Raw genomic sequence first — 19,728 nt, forward strand, 5'->3', positions numbered from 1 at the left:
CAAATCACATTCATTCAGGTGTTTTGAAATCAGATACAAATCTGATTCCTGGCAATGTGACTGATTTATTTGCCCTCAAGTGGTTTTTAGACTGTTTATTTGGCATATCTGGTTGCTTGCTAGCTACTCTGTTGACAGTTTGACAAGAACATGTGGTAGCTAACTAGCGTGTTAATTGTTTACAAACAAATGAGTGAGTGTGCTAGCAAGCTAAACAGCTAGCTAGCTTGTTAACTGTTGTGGCTAGCCAAAAAGGGCTAATTTTGAAAGTTGGATCATCTTATCCTTTGAGGCTTTAAAAGTGTATGTACACTATGAATTTGAACATTCAACGCAACTGGGAAACATTCACGACAGGCACTAGGCAGGTTTTCATTAACCCAGGTTTATTAGACAAAAGCAATGTCACAAAACAAATCATTGCGACGTGTAATTGCAGATATAGGAGACATTTTCTAAAGATGGGCAACATTTTTATCTGTTCGACGGGTGGATTTTTCTTTTGGTCGAACTTGCTTTATTGTGACAAATGAAGATGGAAACTGTGTTTTTCTAATAAATTATGATTTCCGAATATTTTTAAAGGGACGCAGGACACATGATGTCATCACGTAACTATAAAGCTCCACAACATTTCATTCTAAATGCCTACTCAATTATTGCATTCTAGCCATGCTGGCTTTCGAAGGCTACCAGAGACATGAAACGGTAGGTGGGAGGGCATACAGGCTGTCACCAATGTATTAATGCGCAAATGGGTCATGGAAACACTTCACCCACTACATTTTTATTCAACACTGTATTTATTTAGTTTTTGTGTGACGTCATTATGTCCAGCTGTTTTTATCGACAAAAGATAGTTAAATGGAAACGCACCCTAGCAGGCAATTGTTGCATCTATTTTCTATTTAAACTTTCTAAATTTCGACACAAAATCACTGGACAAGTTAATGGAAACATAGCTATTGTTGTTGTCACCTTAGCTTAATCCGATTTGGTCACTTGTAACTTGCTGTTTGGACAGTCAGTATTCCAAAACGGACTTGAAAAACCAAATTGATTTGAGCATTAAGGCCTGCAGTGTGAACAAAGCTTAAGAGCACAACTTGTCTTTCTTCTTGGTCTACATCACCATTAAAATAAAGTAGAAACAAACTGCACCAATGAAGGTTACCAGTTGGTGACCACTGAGCTGTGCTGTACAAAGTGACACCATGTCATTATGGCTGGGAAGGTACCCACTATTGTACTAGGGGTGGGTGAGAGAGGGGGTACACAACGATGAATGTTTTCATCACACGTTTTAGTGTGTGTTCTCCAACCCCTCCATGTCATTCTGTCTCACACACACACACACACACAATCTCCACCCCTTCCACACAAGTACACACTTCCCATTTCCGTCTATATGCGAGGGTGACCTAACTTGGTGCTATAGGGCAAAGTTCACCCGTCCTCCTCATCACTATCTCTCATGGTGATACCTTGGAGACCGTCGCCAGCCTTGACCGCCACGGTAGCCTCCTCCACGGTGAGTCGGTTGTAGACGGTCTCATAGCTCTTGTTGTTCAGGGTTCTAGCCAGGACTCCTTGGAGCCGGAAGTCTCGGTATGTCTTCTGTGGATGAAACCAAACACAAAAAAACACATCAGAGTAAATGGACACACCTCTCAATGGGTAACCGAGACTTTGTACAGTTGTAGGCTAATTCACAACTGGAAGAACAATTCTTAGAGCACTAGACTTAATGTTTGGATTGAAGTACATACAAATTATGGAATCATTTCCAAAGCATTATTAATATTAATAATATTATTCACAATGCACATTATTCCACATGCCTCACGTCCAATATGAAAAATGGCAGTCTCGATGGAGGCCTACAGCCTACATTGAATGTTTACAGTGTACACTCACACCACTTCAAGAATGCACGTTACCTTGACAATCTTGATGAGCGTTTTCAGCTGGTACATGTGAAGCGGCAGGTCCAGTCTGTCTGTCAGCCACACACACACTGCCTTCATGGAGCTGGTGTACCATTGCTGTGAACATGCGCACGCGCACACGCACACACACACACACACACGCACACGCACACGCACACGCACACAGACACAGACACAAACAAGTCAGCTTATACTTTTCTTTTAACTGAGGTACACAGTAGATAAAGCAACATGTCAAGGTACAATGATTCTATACACTACATCTGTCACAAGGCAATAAGGCTGATATAATGTGGTTGTGAGCATGACGTAACAGAAGATATAGCTGAGTTACACTATAACAGCAAATGTAATTTAGCTAAGCTAGATGGCTAGGCATAGGCTAGCCGTTGCCAGGACAGTGTAAATTGTTAAGAAATAGCATTTATTTGTATTTTCTATTTAACCTTTATTTTAGCAGGGAAATCCCATTGAGACCAAGGCCTATTTTTCAAGGGAGCCCTGCATGTACACAAATCATACAAATGTACAACATTTACAAATACAACACAATAAAAACATACAACATTTACAACTACAATGCAATAAAAACATACAATATTTACAAGCAATTTAAGAAAAGCAATCACATTCCTTAACACGGAGGTCCTCCATCAACAACTTGAACTGCCCTAGAGGTAACAGAGCATCAAGGTGCAGAGAACTCTGCAGATCACTCCACACACGGGGCGCAAAAACACTGAATGCAGATTTACCTACTTCCGTAGATATTAACGGGACCTCTAGAGTTAGCCATCCCTGTGATCGGGTCTGGTGACTCGTAAGTCTGTAGTTAACAATTAAGTAAGGTACAGCGAAAGTTTGTGCAAGAGGATTTATGAACAAAAAGAGAACAGCATATCAATCTACGAGATTTAAGAAAGGGCCAGCCTACATTCTGATATAGGATGCAATGATGATGTACTGAACCTGTCGCCCATAATAAAGCAAAGTGTGCTGTGGTAAACTGCATCTAATGGTTTCAGTGAAGTGGAAGCTGCATTCATATAAATGGTGTCACCATAGTTTAGCACTGGCAGGAAAGTTTACTGAATGATCTGCTTTCTGCTATTCAGGGAGAGGCATGATCTATTTCTGAAAAAGAAGCCCATTTTTATTCTCAACTTCTTAATTAACTCATCCATATGCTTTATAAATGATAACTTTTCGTCAATTCAGATGCCCAGATATTTACAAGCGGGGACACGATCAATGTGGGCACCATCCAATGTAGATATGCATAAATCATCGGATACATTTTTTGTTGTTGTTGTATTTTACCCCCTTTTTCTCCCCAATTTTGTGATATCCAATTACGATCTTGTCTCATCACTGCAACTCCCCAACGGGCTTGGGAGAGGCGAAGGTCAAGTCATGCGTCCTCCGAAACATGACCCGCCAAACATTATGTGGATATATTGAAGCAACATCTCAAGACATCAGTCAGGAAGTTAAAGCTTGGTCGCAAATGGGTCTTCCAAATGGACAATGACCCCAAGCATACTTCTAAAGTTGTGGCAAAATGGCTTAAGGACAACAAAGTCAAGGTATTGGAGTGGCCATCACAAAGCCCTGACCTCAATCCTATAGAGAATTTGTGGGCAGAACTGAAAAAGCGTGTGCGAGCAAGGAGGCCTACAAACCTGACTCAGTTACACCAGCTCTGTCAGGAGGAATGGGCCAAAATTCACCAAACTTATTGTGGGAAGCTTGTGGAAGCCTACCCGAAACGTTTGACCCAAGTTAAACAATTTAAAGGCAATGCTACCAAATACTAATTGAGTGTATGTAAACTTCTGACCCACTGGGAATGTGATGAAATAAATAAAAGCTGAAATAAATCATCCTCTCTATTATTATTCTGACATTTCACATTCTTAAAATAAAGTGGTGATCCTAACTGACCTAAGACAGGGAATTTTTACTAGGATTAAATGTCAGGAATTGTGAAAAACTGAGTTTAAATGTATTTGGCTAAAAACTTCTGACTTCAACTGTGTGTATGTATGTATGTATGTATGTATGTACAGTCACACCCCAAAATATTGGTAACCTTGATTAAGATTAGCAAAAAATAATGTTTAAAAGAAATACTACAATTACTGAGCTATATGGGGAAATTATATTATTTTATATTCTAATACAGTTGGTGAAAGAAAAATATTTCGGTTAACAAGTAATAAATAAATAAAAATGCAAAAGGATAGGTGTCCAAATTATTGCCACCCATGTTTTCAATAGTTTGGCCACCCTTCCCCTGCGAGGACAACAGCACTGAGCCATTGTATATAATGTTTTATGAGATTGAAGAACACATTGGGAGGGATCTTCCTACATACAGAATCTTTCCAGATCCTCGATATCCTTCGGTCAGTGCTTATGGACTGACCTCTTCAATTTAACCACATGTTTTCAATGGTGTTAATGTCCGGAGACTGAGATGGCAGTTGCAAAATGTTGATTAAGTGGTCAATTAAGCATTTATTTGTGGATTTTGATGTGTGCTTGGGGTCATTGTCTTGCTGTAAGATCCACTTGCAGCCAAGTTTCAGCCTCCTTGCAGAGGCAACCCGGTTTTTGGTTAAATTGTCCTGGTGCTTGGTAGAGTGCCGTTGACCTTAACAAGGGCCCCAGGACCAGTGGAAGCAAAATAGCCCCATAACATCAAAAATCCACCACCATATTTTACAGTAGGTATGAGGTTCTTTTCTGCATATGCATCCGTCTTTCAACGCCAAACCCACCACTGGTGTGTGTGGCCAAAGACCTCTATTGTCGTCTCATCTGACCATAGCACCTGGTTCCAATCCAAGTGCCAATGCCGTTTACCAAACTCCAGGCGTTTACATTTGTTTGTTGCTCTCAATAAAGGTTTTTTTCTGGCAACCCTTCCAAATAGCCTATTGGCATGCAGGTGGCGTCTAATTGTAGATTTGGAGACTTGATGACCCTAAGATGCGAGCAAGTTCTGTAATTCTCCAATTATGACCCTTGGACTCTTCTTTGCCTCCCAAACCATCTTCCTCTCTGTGTGTGCGGACAAGATACACTTGTGTCCTCTACCAGACAAGTTTACCACTGTTCCAGTGGTTTGTTGCCCTAATAGTGGTAAGAGGTATATTCGTTTTTTTTCTGTTGTTTTTTTGTACCCATTGCTTGATTTATGAGAGTCAACAACCATCTGTCTCTTTTCATTTGTGAGTTCTTCGCTTTTCCCGCATGGTGACAAAGGGATTTTACATGCGTTTTATCAAATTTGTATTACTCAGTGGAACAGGAAGCAATGGAAGGCCAAAATACAGTTCCTTAAGATGAGATTCATTTTTTTTTATTGAATGTTAATGCAGATTGAATTTTGTTTAATTTTACTTAAGAATCTTTAAGGGTGCCAATAATCTATCTATTTTTTTTTTTTTTTTTTTATCTGAGCAATTGTATTAGTATAAAATAATATAATTTCCCCTTTTTTTGTGTGCATAAAATATAGCTTATTATTTGTATTATGGATTTTATAGTATTTTTTGCTCACCTTTATCAAGGGTGCCAATAATTTGAGGTGACTGTACATCTTATTCAACTTGTTTATTACTATATTCAGAGTGTTTATTGCTATGTTTCCTTTAATCCCTTCTCAATCAAATTTTAAAGACATTGAAAAATTGCCCAGCAGGCCATTTTCTATACAATATGAACATTTTCCATTTAGAAGTTCTACAACACCCTCTCCAGTCACACCAGACAACACATCACACGAGGTCAAAGGATAGGGTTTAAAAGGATAACAGTGTTCAAATGAAACCATTATACATTCAAATATGCCAATTACCGAAGAATACCTGAATGTGTGGGTCTGAAGAGGTTCACCTCCTTGCTTTAAAAATAGAATGCATAAAGTGTTTGTAAATGTCTTTGTAGTTCTATTACCAGGCTAGCTAACTTTCACACCTATCTCCTGGCTACATAGTATGCCAGAACATTTCTTCTTCATGCAAATCATCTCACAAGGTTCCTTCAATTAAGTCACTGGTATAGTATAGTAGTGTAGGTCTATAGATAGCATAGTATGTTGACATAGAAGTTAGCTGTTCTATTTGAAGTCATGAGGCTTGGGAGTTTAGGGAACAAAACCCAACTGAATTAAGTAAAGGCACAGTACACTGTCTGTGAACCCTATTTGGAGCCAATGTGCCTCACCCAATACAGAGTTTATTTGATGATGCAATATCCTACATTGAGCTCCCTCCTCATCGAAAGTGGGATGTTGGTGACTGAAAGCGTATGGGTTTCTATCAATGTCTTCTCAATTGAGGACTTCTGACAAAGAGCACTCTCCATCAGCTGGCCTGTCCTCTCTGATTTTTTCAGCTCCCTTTCTAGAAGATTCCATCTCATTTCACTTTAAATATCGTTGGCTCCACAACAGCCAATAAAAACATTAATACCTACAACGGGAGCCAGCCTACTCGATAACAGGCTAGCCGCCCCCTGGCACTCAATGGAGCGAGCGTGAAATTGAAAATGGAGATGCACTTTAATTGAGACGATTAGTGGAAGAGGGGGAAAACAGATGGAGGGAACAAGAGAGCGTTAACTAGACGAGTGAACGTCAGGTTGTTTGTTGTCATTAGTTCTCCTGGAACATTATTTCTGTGTTTTGGTAGCTGAGTGTGTCTTTGCGGCGTTTCTGACGGCGTGACGTTAATGACACACTTAAGTGTCCCTCGGTTGACGTGGTTAAGGGCAGAGTGAAGAGAGCAGGGCCACACCTGGGGGCTGGCTGGAGGGGAGGGCTAGTTTGTGTGGCCCCTGTCAGAAGGCTTTATCAGTGGCTTAATCAGGGAGATTTGTCCCCTAATATGGAGGACGAGAAGAAGGACTGGCCGCCTGCAAGGGCATGCATTAGACTCTTCATCAACAAAGAAAGCTAGACCCTATCTTGGCTGCTCCTCATGTGTAGAAACACATACAGTCAGGTCCCAAATTATTGGCACTCTTGATAAAGATGAGCAAAAAAGACTGTATAAAATAAATAATACACATACTAAAAAGATTGTGGTCAAAATTATTGGCACCCATGTTTTCAATACCTTGCAATACCTCACCTTGCGAGGATAACAGTACAAAGCCTTTTTCTCAAATGTTTTATGAGACTGGAGAACGCATTGGGAGGGATCTTAGATCATTCCTCCATACAGAATCTTTCCAGATCCTTGATGTCCTTCGTCTGCGCTTATGGACTGCCCCCTTCAATTCAAACCACAGGTTTTTAATGGGGTTCATGTCCGGAGACAGAGATGGCCATTGCATTATTATTTTTTTTGTGGCCAATTAACCGTTTCTTTGTGGATTTTGATGTGTGCTTGGGGTTATTGTCTTGCTGGTATTGCCTTGCGGCCAAGTTTCAACCTCCTGGCAGAGGCAACCAGGTTTTGGCTTAAATGTCCTGATACTGGGTAAAGTTCATGATGCCGTTGACCTTAACTGTCACGGTTTCGGCCGAGGCTGCTCCTTCTCCTTGTTCGGGCAGGCTTCGGCGGTCGTCGTCCCCGGAGTACTAGCTACCACCGTTCGATGTTTCATGTTTGTTAGGTTTTGTCTGGTTGTACACCTGTCCCTTGTTAGTGTTTGATTTTGTTTCCTATTTAGTTATCGTGTGTTGGGTCAGGTGTTATGTGTGATTATTATTGTCAGCTGTTGCCTTTGAGGAGTTTCCTCTCTCGTTTGTTTGTATTTCGAGAGTTCGCACTGCGTGCGCTTTTTCTTGTTTTGTCGCACTGTGTGTTGTGCGTAATTTGTTCGTGCCGCCCGGTTGGGTTGGCGACTCATTCCTGTTTTGGAGTTACTAAAGTCTGTTGAAGAACACCCTTGTTCCTGCGCTTGATTCCCTGCACCACATCCACACGCAGCATTCTGACAGAATCACACATCACACTATGGAATCAGCAGGAGCAGCCGCGCCAACGGACATTATGGAGGACCGTCTTCGTGGGCAGGAGGACAGGATCAACCAGATCGGTCACGCCCTGGATCAGGTGATGAACACTCTCCACCGATGGGAGACCAGCGGGGTACCCACGCCCCCACCTACCGGACCATCCCCATCGGTCAGTCCTCCTGTCCCCCTTCCGGAACCCAGCGGGATTCGGCTCTCACTCCCGAGGGCGTACGACGGCTCCGCTGCCGGGTGTCAAGGGTTCTTGCTGCAAGTGGAGCTCTACCTCGCCACCGTACACCCGGCTCCCTCGGGACACGAGAGCGTCTCCGCCCTCATCTCCTGTCTCACCGGCAAGGCGTTGGAGTGGGCCAACGCCGAATGGAGGAGAATAGACGCCGCTACTGTTACCTATGCGGAGTTCTCCCGCCGCTTCCGTGCCGTGTTTGACCATCCACCAGAAGGGAAGGCGGCGGGGGAGCGTCTGTTCTACCTCCGACAGGGGATGAGGAGCGCACAGGCTTTTGCATTGGAGTTCCGGACTCTAGCGGCAGATGCAGGGTGGAATGAGCGGGCCCTCATAGACCACTTCCGCTGCAGCCTCCGGGAGGATGTCCAGAGAGAGTTGGCGTGCAGGGATACCACATTGTCGTTTGACCAACTGGTCGACATGGCCATTCGGCTGGACACCCTGCTCGCTACCCGTGGACGTCCCGGGTGGGGGTTGCCCATTCCACCTTCCGGCACCTCCGAGCCGAGCCCTATGGAGCTCGGAGGTGCTGGTGCTAGGGAACGGAGGAGTAGGAACCCGAGGGGGGCCGTTCCCTGCACCAACTGTGGCCGTGGAGGGCACACCGCGGCTAGGTGTTGGGGAAGGTCCCCTGGTGGAGGTGAGGTCAGGCCAGGCATTGGGGAGTCATCCCAGGTGAGTAGGTGCACTACTTACCCAGAGCTTTCTGTCGTTCACCTAACCTTGCCTGTTTGTTTTCCACAGGTTGCACCTCGTTCCCAGCATAAGGCGCTGGTAGATTCAGGCGCAGCTGGGAATTTTGTAGATCGCCAGTTCTGTGTAAAGTTAGGGATTCCCCTCCTTCCCGTTGATAAGCCTTTCCCTGTACATGCCCTAGATAGCCGTCCGTTAGGATCTGGGTTAATTAGGGAGGTCACAGCGCCCCTTAGGATGGTGACGCAGGGGGGTCATGAGGAGACGATTCAGCTCTATCTGATTGACTCTCCTGCGTATCCGGTGGTGCTGGGGCTTCCCTGGTTGATTACCCATGACCCTACTATTTCGTGGCGAGAGAAAGCTCTTAAAGGGTGGTCTGCTCAGTGTGTGGGGCTGTGTCTGGGTGTTTCCGTAGGGGCGACCTCGGTGGAGAGTCCGAATCTAATGCCAGCACTGCAGATTCCCCCCGACTATGAGGATTTGAAACTGGTGTTTAGTAAGATCAGGGCGGCGCAGCTGCCGCCTCATAGACGGGGGGATTGTGCGATAGATCTCCAGTCAGGAGCAGCCCTCCCGCGGAGCCATGTGTATCCCTTGTCCCAAGAGGAGAGGAAGGCAATGGAAACTTACATCGCCGAGTCTCTGAGACAGGGATACATACGGGCCTCCATTTCACCCGCTTCCTCAAGCTTCTTTTTTGTGAAGAAAAAGGATGGAGGTCTGCGCCCGTGTATTGATTACCGCGGTCTTAATCAGATTACAGTGAAGTACAGCTACCCACTTCCTCTGATTGCGACTATGACGGAGTCATTACACGGTGCTCAGTTCTTCACAAAATTGGATCTTAGGAGCGCATATAACTTGGTGCGCATTAGAGAGGGCGATGAATGGAAGACAGCATTTAGCACGACCTCCGGTCATTACGAGTATCTCGTCATGCCATATGGGTTAATGAATGCTCCCTCAGTCTTCCAATCCTTTGTAGATGAGATTTTCCGGGACATGCAGGGGCAGGGAGTAGTCGTGTACATAGACGATATTCTGGTGTACAGTTCTACCCGAGCTGAGCATGTAGCCCTGGTGCGCCGAGTGTTGAGGAGGCTGTTGAAGCATGACTTATATGTCAAGGCAGAGAAATGTCTGTTCTTTCAGAAGTCGGTCTCCTTTTTGGGTTATCAGTTGTCTGCGTCAGGGGTGAAGATGGAGGTTGACAGGGTGTCAGCTGTGCGTAATTGGCAAACCCCAACCACTGTGAAAGAGGTGCAACAGTTCTTGGGCTTTGCGAATTATTACCGGAGGTTTATCCGGGGTTTTGGACAGGTGGCAGCTCCCATAACGTCTCTGTTGAAGGGGGGTCCGGTGCGCTTGCAGTGGTCAGCTGAGGCGGACAGGGCTTTTGGGAAACTGAAGGACCTGTTTACCTCAGCGCCGGTGTTGGCGCATCCGGATCCCGCTTTACCTTTCCAGGTAGAAGTAGACGCGTCCGAGGCTGATATTGGGGCCGTTCTCTCACAACGGTCTGGCACACCACCTAAACTCTGCCCCTGTGCTTTTTATTCTAAGAAGCTCAGTCCGGCGGAGCGGAATTATGACGTAGGGGACAGGGAGCTGTTAGCCGTGGTACAGGCCCTAAAGGTGTGGAGGCATTGGCTTGAGGGGGCTCAACACCCTTTCCTCATTCTAACTGACCACCGTAACCTGGAATACATCCGGGCAGCTAGGAGACTGAATCCTCGCCAGGCCCGCTGGACTATGTTTCTAGCCCGGTTTGTGTTTAAAATCACTTACATCCCTGGGTCCCAGAACGGGAAGGCAGATGCCCTGTCTCGGCGGTATGACACGGAGGAGAGGTCCGTTGAGCCCACTCCCATACTACCGAAGTCTTGTCTGGTTGCACCGGTGGTATGGGAGGTCGATGCCGAGATCGAGCGGGCGTTACGCACCGACCCAAGTCCTCCCCAGTGTCCAGTGGGTCGGACGTACGTTCCGCTCGAGGTACGCGATCGCCTCATTTATTGGGCTCATACGTTCCCCTCCTCTGGACATCCAGGTATCGGCCGGACAGTTCACTGCCTTAGCACGAAGTACTGGTGGCCAACGTTAGCCAGGGATGTGAGGATTTATGTCTCCTCCTGTTCGGTGTGTGCCCAGTGTAAGGCGCCCAGACATTTGCCCAGGGGTAAGCTACAACCCCTGCCCGTTCCACAACGACCCTGGTCCCACCTCTCGGTGGATTTTGTTACAGACCTTCCCCTCTCACAGGGGAATACTACCATCCTGGTCGTTGTGGATCGGTTCTCGAAGGCCTGTCGTCTCCTTCCCATGCCGGGTCTACCTACTGCCCTACAGACCGCTGAGGCTCTGTTTACCCATGTCTTCCGGCATTACGGGGTACCCGAGGATATAGTGTCTGATCGAGGCCCCCAGTTCACCTCCAGAGTGTGGAGAGCATTTATGGAAAGGTTGGGGGTTTCGGTGAGCCTTACCTCGGGTTACCACCCGGAGAGTAATGGGCAGGTTGAACGTGTCAACCAGGATGTGGGGAGGTTTCTGAGGTCTTATTGCCAGGGCCGGCCGGAGGAGTGGGCGAGATACGTTCCTTGGGCCGAGATGGCGCAGAACTCTCTCCGCCACTCCTCCACCCAACTAACCCCTTTCCAGTGTGTGTTAGGGTACCAGCCGGTTCTGGCACCTTGGCACGAGAGCCAGATCGAGGCCCCTGCGGTGGATAAGTGGGTGCGGCGCTCGGAAGAGACATGGAACGCTGCCCACGTCCATCTGCAGCGGGCCATCCGTCGGCATAAGACGAGCGCCGATCTCCACCGCAGTGAGGGGCCAGTGTACGCACCTGGAGATCGAGTCTGGCTCTCGACCAGAAACTTGCCCCTCCGCCTGCCCTGCCGGAAGCTGGGTCGGCGGTTTGTGGGGCCATTTAAAGTCCTGGGGAGGTTGAACGAGGTGTGTTACAGGTTAGAACTGCCTATTGATTACAGGAATATTAACCCCTCGTTTCATGTGTCTCTCCTCAGGCCGGTGGTAGCTGGTCCACTCCAGGATTATGAGATAGAGGAGATTCCTCCGCCCCCGTTGGACATCGAGGGGGCTCCGGCGTACACAGTGAGGTCCATCCTTGATTCGAGACGCCGGATGGGGGGTCTCCAATATCCCGTGGAGTGGGAGGGGTACGGCCCGGAGGAGCGGTGCTGGGTGCCGAGGAGGGACATATTAGACCTGTCCCTGCTGACCGAGTTCCATCGGGGTCATCCTGCTCCGCGTCGTCCTGGTCGTCCCCGAGGCCGGGATCGGCGCACGGCTGGAGCCGCGCGTCAAGGGGGGGGTACTGTCACGGTTTCGGCCGAGGCTGCTCCTTCTCCTTGTTCGGGCAGGCTTCGGCGGTCGTCGTCCCCGGTGTACTAGCTACCACCGTTCGATGTTTCATGTTTGTTAGGTTTTGTCTGGTTGTACACCTGTCCCTTGTTAGTGTTTGATTTTGTTTCCTATTTAGTTATCGTGTGTTGGGTCAGGTGTTATGTGTGATTATTATTGTCAGCTGTTGCCTTTGAGGAGTTTCCTCTCTCGTTTGTTTGTATTTCGAGAGTTCGCACTGCGTGCGCTTTTTCTTGTTTTTTCGCACTGTGTGTTGTGCGTAATTTGTTCGTGCCGCCCGGTTGGGTTGGCGACTCATTCCTGTTTTGGAGTTACTAAAGTCTGTTGAAGAACACCCTTGTTCCTGCGCTTGATTCCCTGCACCCCATCCACACGCAGCACTCTGACATTAACAAGGGCCCCAGGACCAGTGGAAGCAAAATAGGCCCATAACAGCAAAGATCCACCACCATATTTTACAGTAGGTATTCAATGCCAAACCCACCACTGGTGTGCGTGGCCAAAGAGCTACATTTTTATGTTCTCAATCTCATAAAACCTTTGTAAAAAAGGCTCAGTGCCGTTATACTGACAAGATGAGGTATTGAAAAGCAGTGTTGCGGTGTCACTACAGCCTGGGGTTCGATCCCAGCTGTGTCACAACCAGCCTTGACCAGGAGCCTCATAGGGAGGCGCACAATTGGCCCAGTGTTGTCCGGGATAGGGGAGGGTTTGGCCGGGGGGGCTTTACTTGGCTCATCGCGCTCTAGCGACTCCTTGTGGCGGGCCGGGCACCTGCAAGCTGACTTCAGGTCGTCAGTTACATTTACATTTACATAATTTAGCAGACGCTCTTATCCAGAGCGACTTACAAATTGGTGCATTCACCTTATGATAGCCAGTGGGATAACCACTTTTTTTTTTTTTTTTTTTTATTATTGTATTATTACTATACTATATCAGTAGTGTTTCTTCCGACACATTGGTGCGGCTGGATTCCGGGTTAAGCAAGCGGGTGTTAAGATGCGCGGCTTGGTGGGTCATGTTTCGGAAGACGCATGCCTCGACCTTCGCCTCTCCCGAGCCCGTTGGAGAGTTGCAGCGATGAGACAAGATCGTAATTGGATATCACGAAATTGGGGAGAAAAAGGGGGTAAAAAATAATAATAATAAAAAATAAAATATTGGGTTGCCAATAATTTTGATATTTTTAAAAAAAAAAAAATACTTGTTAAACAAAATCTCTTTATCTGAGCAATTGTATTAGTATAAAATAATATAATTTTCAAAACATTTTAGCATACAATATAGCTCAGTATTTGTATTTGTCTTTTTTGCTAATCTTTATCAAGGGTGCCAATAATTTTGAATCTGACTCTATATGCATACATACATACACACTCACACATGCACGCACACACGCATACAAGTACACCATACACACACACATATGCAAACACACTTAAAAACAGCTGACCAATACAAGCTGTTGGCACCCAAAAGCACCAAGAGCTACTCTCATGCAATGCAATTGCTTTAATATTCACCCCCCATTTTTCCTATTTTGTTGCCTTACAACCTGGAATTTAAATGGATTTTTGGGGGGTTTGTGTCATTTGATTTACACAACATGCCTACCACTTTGAAGATGCAAAATATTTTTTATTGTGAAACAAACAAGAAATAAGTCAAAAAAACAGAAGACTTGAGCGAGCATAACTATTCACTGTGGGGATGGTGTTCTCGGGGTGATGAGAGGTGTTGGGTTTGAGCCAGACATAGCGTTTTCCTTGATGGCCAAAAAGCTCAATTTTAGTCTCATCTGACCAGAGTACCTTCTTCCATATGTTTGGGGAGTCTCCCACATGCCTTTTGGCGAACACCAAACGTGTTTGCTTATTTTTTTCTTTAAGCAATGGCTTTTTTTCTGGCCACTCTTCCGTAAAGCCCAGCTCTGTGGAGTGTCCTATGGACAGATACTCCTTCAGGGTTATCTTTGGTCTCTTTGTTGCCTCTCTGATTAATGCCCTCCTTGCCTGATCCGTGAGTTTTGGTGGGCGGCCCTCTCTTGGCAGGTTTGTTGTGGTGCCATATTCTTTCCATTTTTTTTATAATGGATTTAATGGTGCCCAGTAGGATGTTCAAAGTTTCGGATATTTTTTTACTTTGTCTTTGACCTTTTTGCTGAGCTCCTTGGTCTTCATAATATATGTAATATGCCATTTAGCAGACGCTTTTATCCAAAGCGACTTACAGTCATGTGTGCATACATTTTTACGTATGGGTGGTCCCGGGGATCGAACCCACTACCCTGGCGTTACAAGCGCATGCTCTACCAATTGAGCTACAGAGGACCACGTGCCGCTTGCTTGGTGGTGCCCCTTGCTTAGTGGTGTTGCAGACTCTGGGGCCTTTCAGAACAGGTGAATATATACTGAGATAATATGACAGATCATGTGACACTTAGATTGCACACAGGTGGACTTTATTTAACTAATTATGTGACTTCTGAAGGTAATTGGTTGCACCAGATCTTATTTAGGGGCTTCATAGCAAAGGGGGTGAATACATATGCACGCACCAATTTTCCGTTATTTATTTTCTAGAATTTTTAAAAACAAGTTTGGACTATTTTGTGTATGTCCATTACATGAAATCCAAATAAAAATCCATTTAAATTACAGGTTGTATTGCAACAAAATAGGAAAAACGCCAAGGGGGATGAATACTTTTGCAAGGCACTGTAAACAGACAGATTTGTGCACATTAACACATATATGGAGAGATAATCACATTTTCCAGCACACACAACCACAGGCGGTGATACATAACTCTGTATGTGTGTGTGTGTGTGTGGTGACATGGTTAGACCCTGCCATTGTCTCTCCTCCTAGTGCATGACTGTGGGTGTGTGGGGTCCATTAGGGCTGTGCCTGCCTCCTCCCACTCCCATCCACCCCCCTCCCCATCTCTAAATCAACACTGCTTTACTCCAATCTCAGTTTCCACGTCAAGTTTACAAACCCAATCTTAGAGGGTAGCAATGAGGAGGGCTGTGTTTGTGTGTGTGTCAGATGGATGAATAGTTTTTTGCATGCATTGTGTGCATTGCATAATATGTGATGTGCATGTATGTTTGCTTTAGATGTGTGTAAATGTCTATGTACCCTTGTGTGTATGCATCTCATCTTATGTGCTTAACAGTTGTGTTTGAAGGTACTCTGTGACACACTGTGACCGCAGGATATATAGAGGAAGTAGGGGGGCACACACAGGGCGATGCAACACCTCTCAGCATATTTCAATGGTAGACAGGTCAACAAAAACCCTGGGGGGTTAGCTTCGGCCCTGGAAGTAGTCACAGTGGGGTACTCTCACTGTGAAACAAGTGTTCTCTCTCTCTCATCACCCCATGCAGCCTCCCCACAACAATAAGAGGGTGCAAATGAGATAGGGAGAGGGAAGAGGAGGGAAAATAGGGGAGGGGGAAATGGGAAGGGAGGTGCATACAGGTTAAGAGGGGTACAGAGAAGAGGAGGGAGTTTGTGAAAAGAAAAGAGGGGGCTTTGGGAGGTCTAAGTGAAAATAAAATGGCTGAGAGAGGGAGATATAAAGTAGAGTGGGAAGCACTGGTCAGTAAAGGGGAAGACACAGAGAGCTGAAGAGGAGAGAGAAAGGTGGGGGAAGTGTGTATAACATGAGAGGAAGAGAAGTGCAAGGAAAGGGAAACAGTGGGACAGAAATAGCAGCTAGTGAGATGGAGAGTGTGTGTCTGTATCAACACTGCTCAAAAAAATAAAGGGAACACTTAAACAACACATCCTAGATCTGAATGAATGAAATAATCTTATTGAATACTTTTTTCTTTACATAGTTGAATGTGCTGACAACAAAATCACACAAAAATGATCAATGGAAATCAAATTGATCAACCCATGGAGGTCTGGATTTGGAGTCACCCTCAAAATTAAAGTGGAAAACCACACTACAGGCTGATCCAACTTTGATGTAATGTCCTTAAAACAAGTCAAAATGAGGCTCAGTAGTGTGTGTGGCCTCCACGTGCCTGTATGACCTCCCTACAATGCCTGGGCATGCTCCTGATGAGGTGGCGGATGGTCTCCTGAGGGATCTCCTCCCAGACCTGGACTAAAGCATCCGCCAACTCCTGGACAGTCTGTGGTGCAACGTGGCGTTGGTGGATGGAGCGAGACATGATGTCCCAGATGTGCTCAATTGGATTCAGGTCTGGGGAACGGGCGGGCCAGTCCATAGCATCAATGCCTTCCTCTTGCAGGAACTGCTGACACACTCCAGCCACATGAGGTCTACCATTGTCTTGCATTAGGAGGAACCCAGGGCCAACCGCACCAGCATATGGTCTCACAAGGGGTATGAGGATCTCATCTCGGTACCTAATGGCAGTCAGGCTACCTCTGGCGAGCACATGGAGGGCTGTGCGGCCCCCCAAAGAAATGCCACCGCACACCATGACTGACCCACCGCCAAACCGGTCATGCTGGAGGATGTTGCAGGCAGCAGAACGTTCTCCACGACGTCTACAGACTCTGTCACGTCTGTCACATGTGCTCAGTGTGAACCTGCTTTCATCTGTGAAGAGCACAGGGCGCCAGTGGCGAATTTGCCAATCTTGGAGTTCTCTGGCAAATGCCAAACGTCCTGCACGGTGTTGGGCTGTAAGCACAACCCCCACCTGTGGACGTTGGGCCCTCATACCACCCTCATGGAGTCTGTTTCTGACCGTTTGAGCAGACACATGCACATTTGTGGCCTGCTGGAGGTCATTTTGCAGGGCTCTGGCAGTGCTCCTCCTGCTCCTCCTTGCACAAAGGCGGAGGTAGCAGTCCTGCTGCTGGGTTGTTGCCCTCCTACAGCCTCCTCCACGTCTCCTGATGTACTGGCTTGTCTCCTGGTAGCGCCTCCATGCTCTGGACACTATGCTGACAGACACAGCAAACCTTCTTGCCACAGCTCGCATTGATGTGCCATCCTGGATGAGCTGCACTACCTGAGCCACTTGTGTGGGTTGTAGACTCCGTCTCATGCTACCACTAGAGTGAAAGCACCGCCAGCATTCAAAAGTGACCAAAACATCAGCCAGGAAGTATAGGAACTGAGAAGTGGTCTGTGGTCACCACCTGCAGAACCACTTCTTTATTGGGGGTGTCTTGCTAATTGCCTATAATTTCCACCTGTTGTCTATTCCATTTGCACAACAGCATGTGACATTTATTGTCAATCAGTGTTGCTTCCTAAGTGGACAGTTTGATTTCACAGAAGTGTGATTGACTTGGAGTTACATTGTGTTGTTTAAGTGTTCCCTTAATTTTTTTGAGCAGTGTATGTGTGAAAAGGAAAGAGAGTTTGTTTGTGTATGTGTGTCAGTGTTTGTTAGTGAGAGAGGGAGTTTGTTTCTGTGTCCACTACCACACATTTAAGGTTTGATTGAATCGCACACACCTTCTGTTTGACCTGAATGATTCACCTCAGAATCTGAGAAATACAGTGGGTGGAATGTATCTATTTTTTATACTGTGTTTTTCATCCAACACCTACGTATACTGTACTGGCATCACAACACAGCAGATATATTGTCCACTGGTTCCAATTTCTATTGTGTTTAACAAAATTAAACAGTTATTTATTTTAACATAGTGTTGTAAAAATGACAGTTACTATGTGCTTTGTATGACGAAATCTGCTAAGAAAAGTGAAAACACACATACACACAAACAAACAGGGATGTGCATTGTCAGGCTGAATTGTGAAGTCATCTGTCTGTTGTTTGTACTATTGACGTTAAAAAGTGCAGGTCAATGTAAGTAAAAACGTGAAATGCTAAAAAGCAAGGCATGATGTTTAGTGTGTATAGTATAACATTGTGTCTCTTCCAGGTTTCAGTACCATTTTATGAGTCAATAGAGACTTAACAATAGCCATACTCCTTGCTATGTCTATGAGACTGTAGACGTGTTGGTTGTTTAGCAAAAGGTTGTTTAGGTGTTGGATTAGATTGTTGACAACATGTAAACTATATTTAGTCTCCAAATGTTTATTGGAAACATAAATATATTTGCACAATGAGCACTTGTTGTCTCTCAAATACATCCTTACAGTTGTTGGTTAGCTAGCTACCGAATTCTAGCCATAATAGCATTGACATGAAATCAGTCAAAACACCTCAAAACAAGACATCAAGAACAAGATAAAACTAGCTTAAACGAGCAATCTACGATTCCCCACATGGCAGCTTCTTGTCATAGGTAGCAACAATGACAGGTAGCAACAATCTGACCATTCAGAATCATAACAAAGCACGGCTTCCAGCCCCATTGACACTTGCGCATCATTTCCGTGTCAGCCAACCCGTCTACACACACGCACACACAAACACACACACACATACACGCGCACACACAAGGTGCAAGTGCACGTCACTGCCGACACACTTACGTCAAACAGCTTCTCAATGTATATCTCCTCGTTGACGCGGTCTCGCAGGATGTCCTGGTTCTGCCGCACAAACGTTATGTAGGTATCAGCCAGGTCCATCCCTGGCTTCTGAGTGAGGATAGAGAGAGGAGACAGGGAGAAGAAGAAATAGAAAAACACAAGGAGGGAGATAGATAGGGTTAAACATGGGGAGTGTAATAGGAGGGAGATGGATAGGGTTACACATGGGGAGCGTAATAGGAGGGAGATGGATAGGGTTAAACATGGGAAGTGTAATAGGAGGGAGATGGATAGGGTTACACATGGGGAGCGTAATAGGAGGGAGATGGATAGGGTTAAACATGGGGAGTGTAATAGGAGGGAGATGGATAGGGTTAAACATGGGGAGTGTAATAGGAGGGAGATGGATAGGGTTAAACATGGGGAGTGTAATAGGAGGGAGATGGATAGGGTTAAACATGGGGAGTGTAATAGGAGGGAGATGGATAGGGTTAAACATGGGGAGTGTAATAGGAGATAGATGGATAGGGTTACACATGGGGAGTGTAATAGGAGGGAGATGGATAGGGTTAAACACGGGGAGTGTAATAGGAGGGAGATGGATAGGGTTAAACATGGGGAGTGTAATAGGAGGGAGATGGATAGGGTTAAACATGGGGAGTGTAATAGGAGGGAGATGGATAGGGTTAAACATGGGGAGTGTAATAGGAGATAGATGGATAGGGTTACACATGGGGAGTGTAATAGGAGGGAGATGAATAGGGTTAAACATGGGGAGTGTAATAGGAGATAGATGGATAGGGTTACACATGGGGAGTGTAATAGGAGGGAGATGGATAGGGTTAAACATGGGGAGTGTAATAGGAGATAGATGGATAGGGTTACACATGGGGAGTGTAATAGGAGGGAGATGAATAGGGTTAAACATGGGGAGTGTAATAGGAGGGAAATGGATAGGGTTACACATGGGGAGTGTAATAGGAGGGAGATGGATAGGGTTACACATGGGGAGTGTAATAGGA

The 19,728-nt window shown here is 45.8% G+C and overlaps 1 protein-coding gene across 2 annotated transcripts in view; it reads right to left on the minus strand.

Annotated features, from left to right (window-relative positions):
• Positions 1-1,330: 1,330 nt before the first annotated feature.
• The window catches only part of LOC311134700 (calcium-dependent secretion activator 2-like), a 239,946-nt gene continuing 221,548 nt past the window's right edge, over positions 1,331-19,728 (minus strand). For both annotated transcript variants that reach the window (XM_084168466.1, XM_084168465.1), the window contains 3 exons: positions 18,707-18,814; positions 1,941-2,045; positions 1,331-1,617 (listed from right to left, as the gene is read on the minus strand). In XM_084168466.1, the coding sequence (XP_084024592.1) occupies positions 1,447-1,617; positions 1,941-2,045; positions 18,707-18,814 (384 nt within the window). In that variant the 3' untranslated portion in view covers positions 1,331-1,446. The remainder of the gene's footprint in view (positions 1,618-1,940; positions 2,046-18,706; positions 18,815-19,728) is intronic.

The sequence above is a fragment of the Coregonus lavaretus genome (assembly GCF_964263955.1).
Source record: "Coregonus lavaretus genome assembly, chromosome: 9".
In the NCBI taxonomy this organism is placed as follows: Eukaryota; Metazoa; Chordata; class Actinopteri; order Salmoniformes; family Salmonidae; genus Coregonus; species Coregonus lavaretus.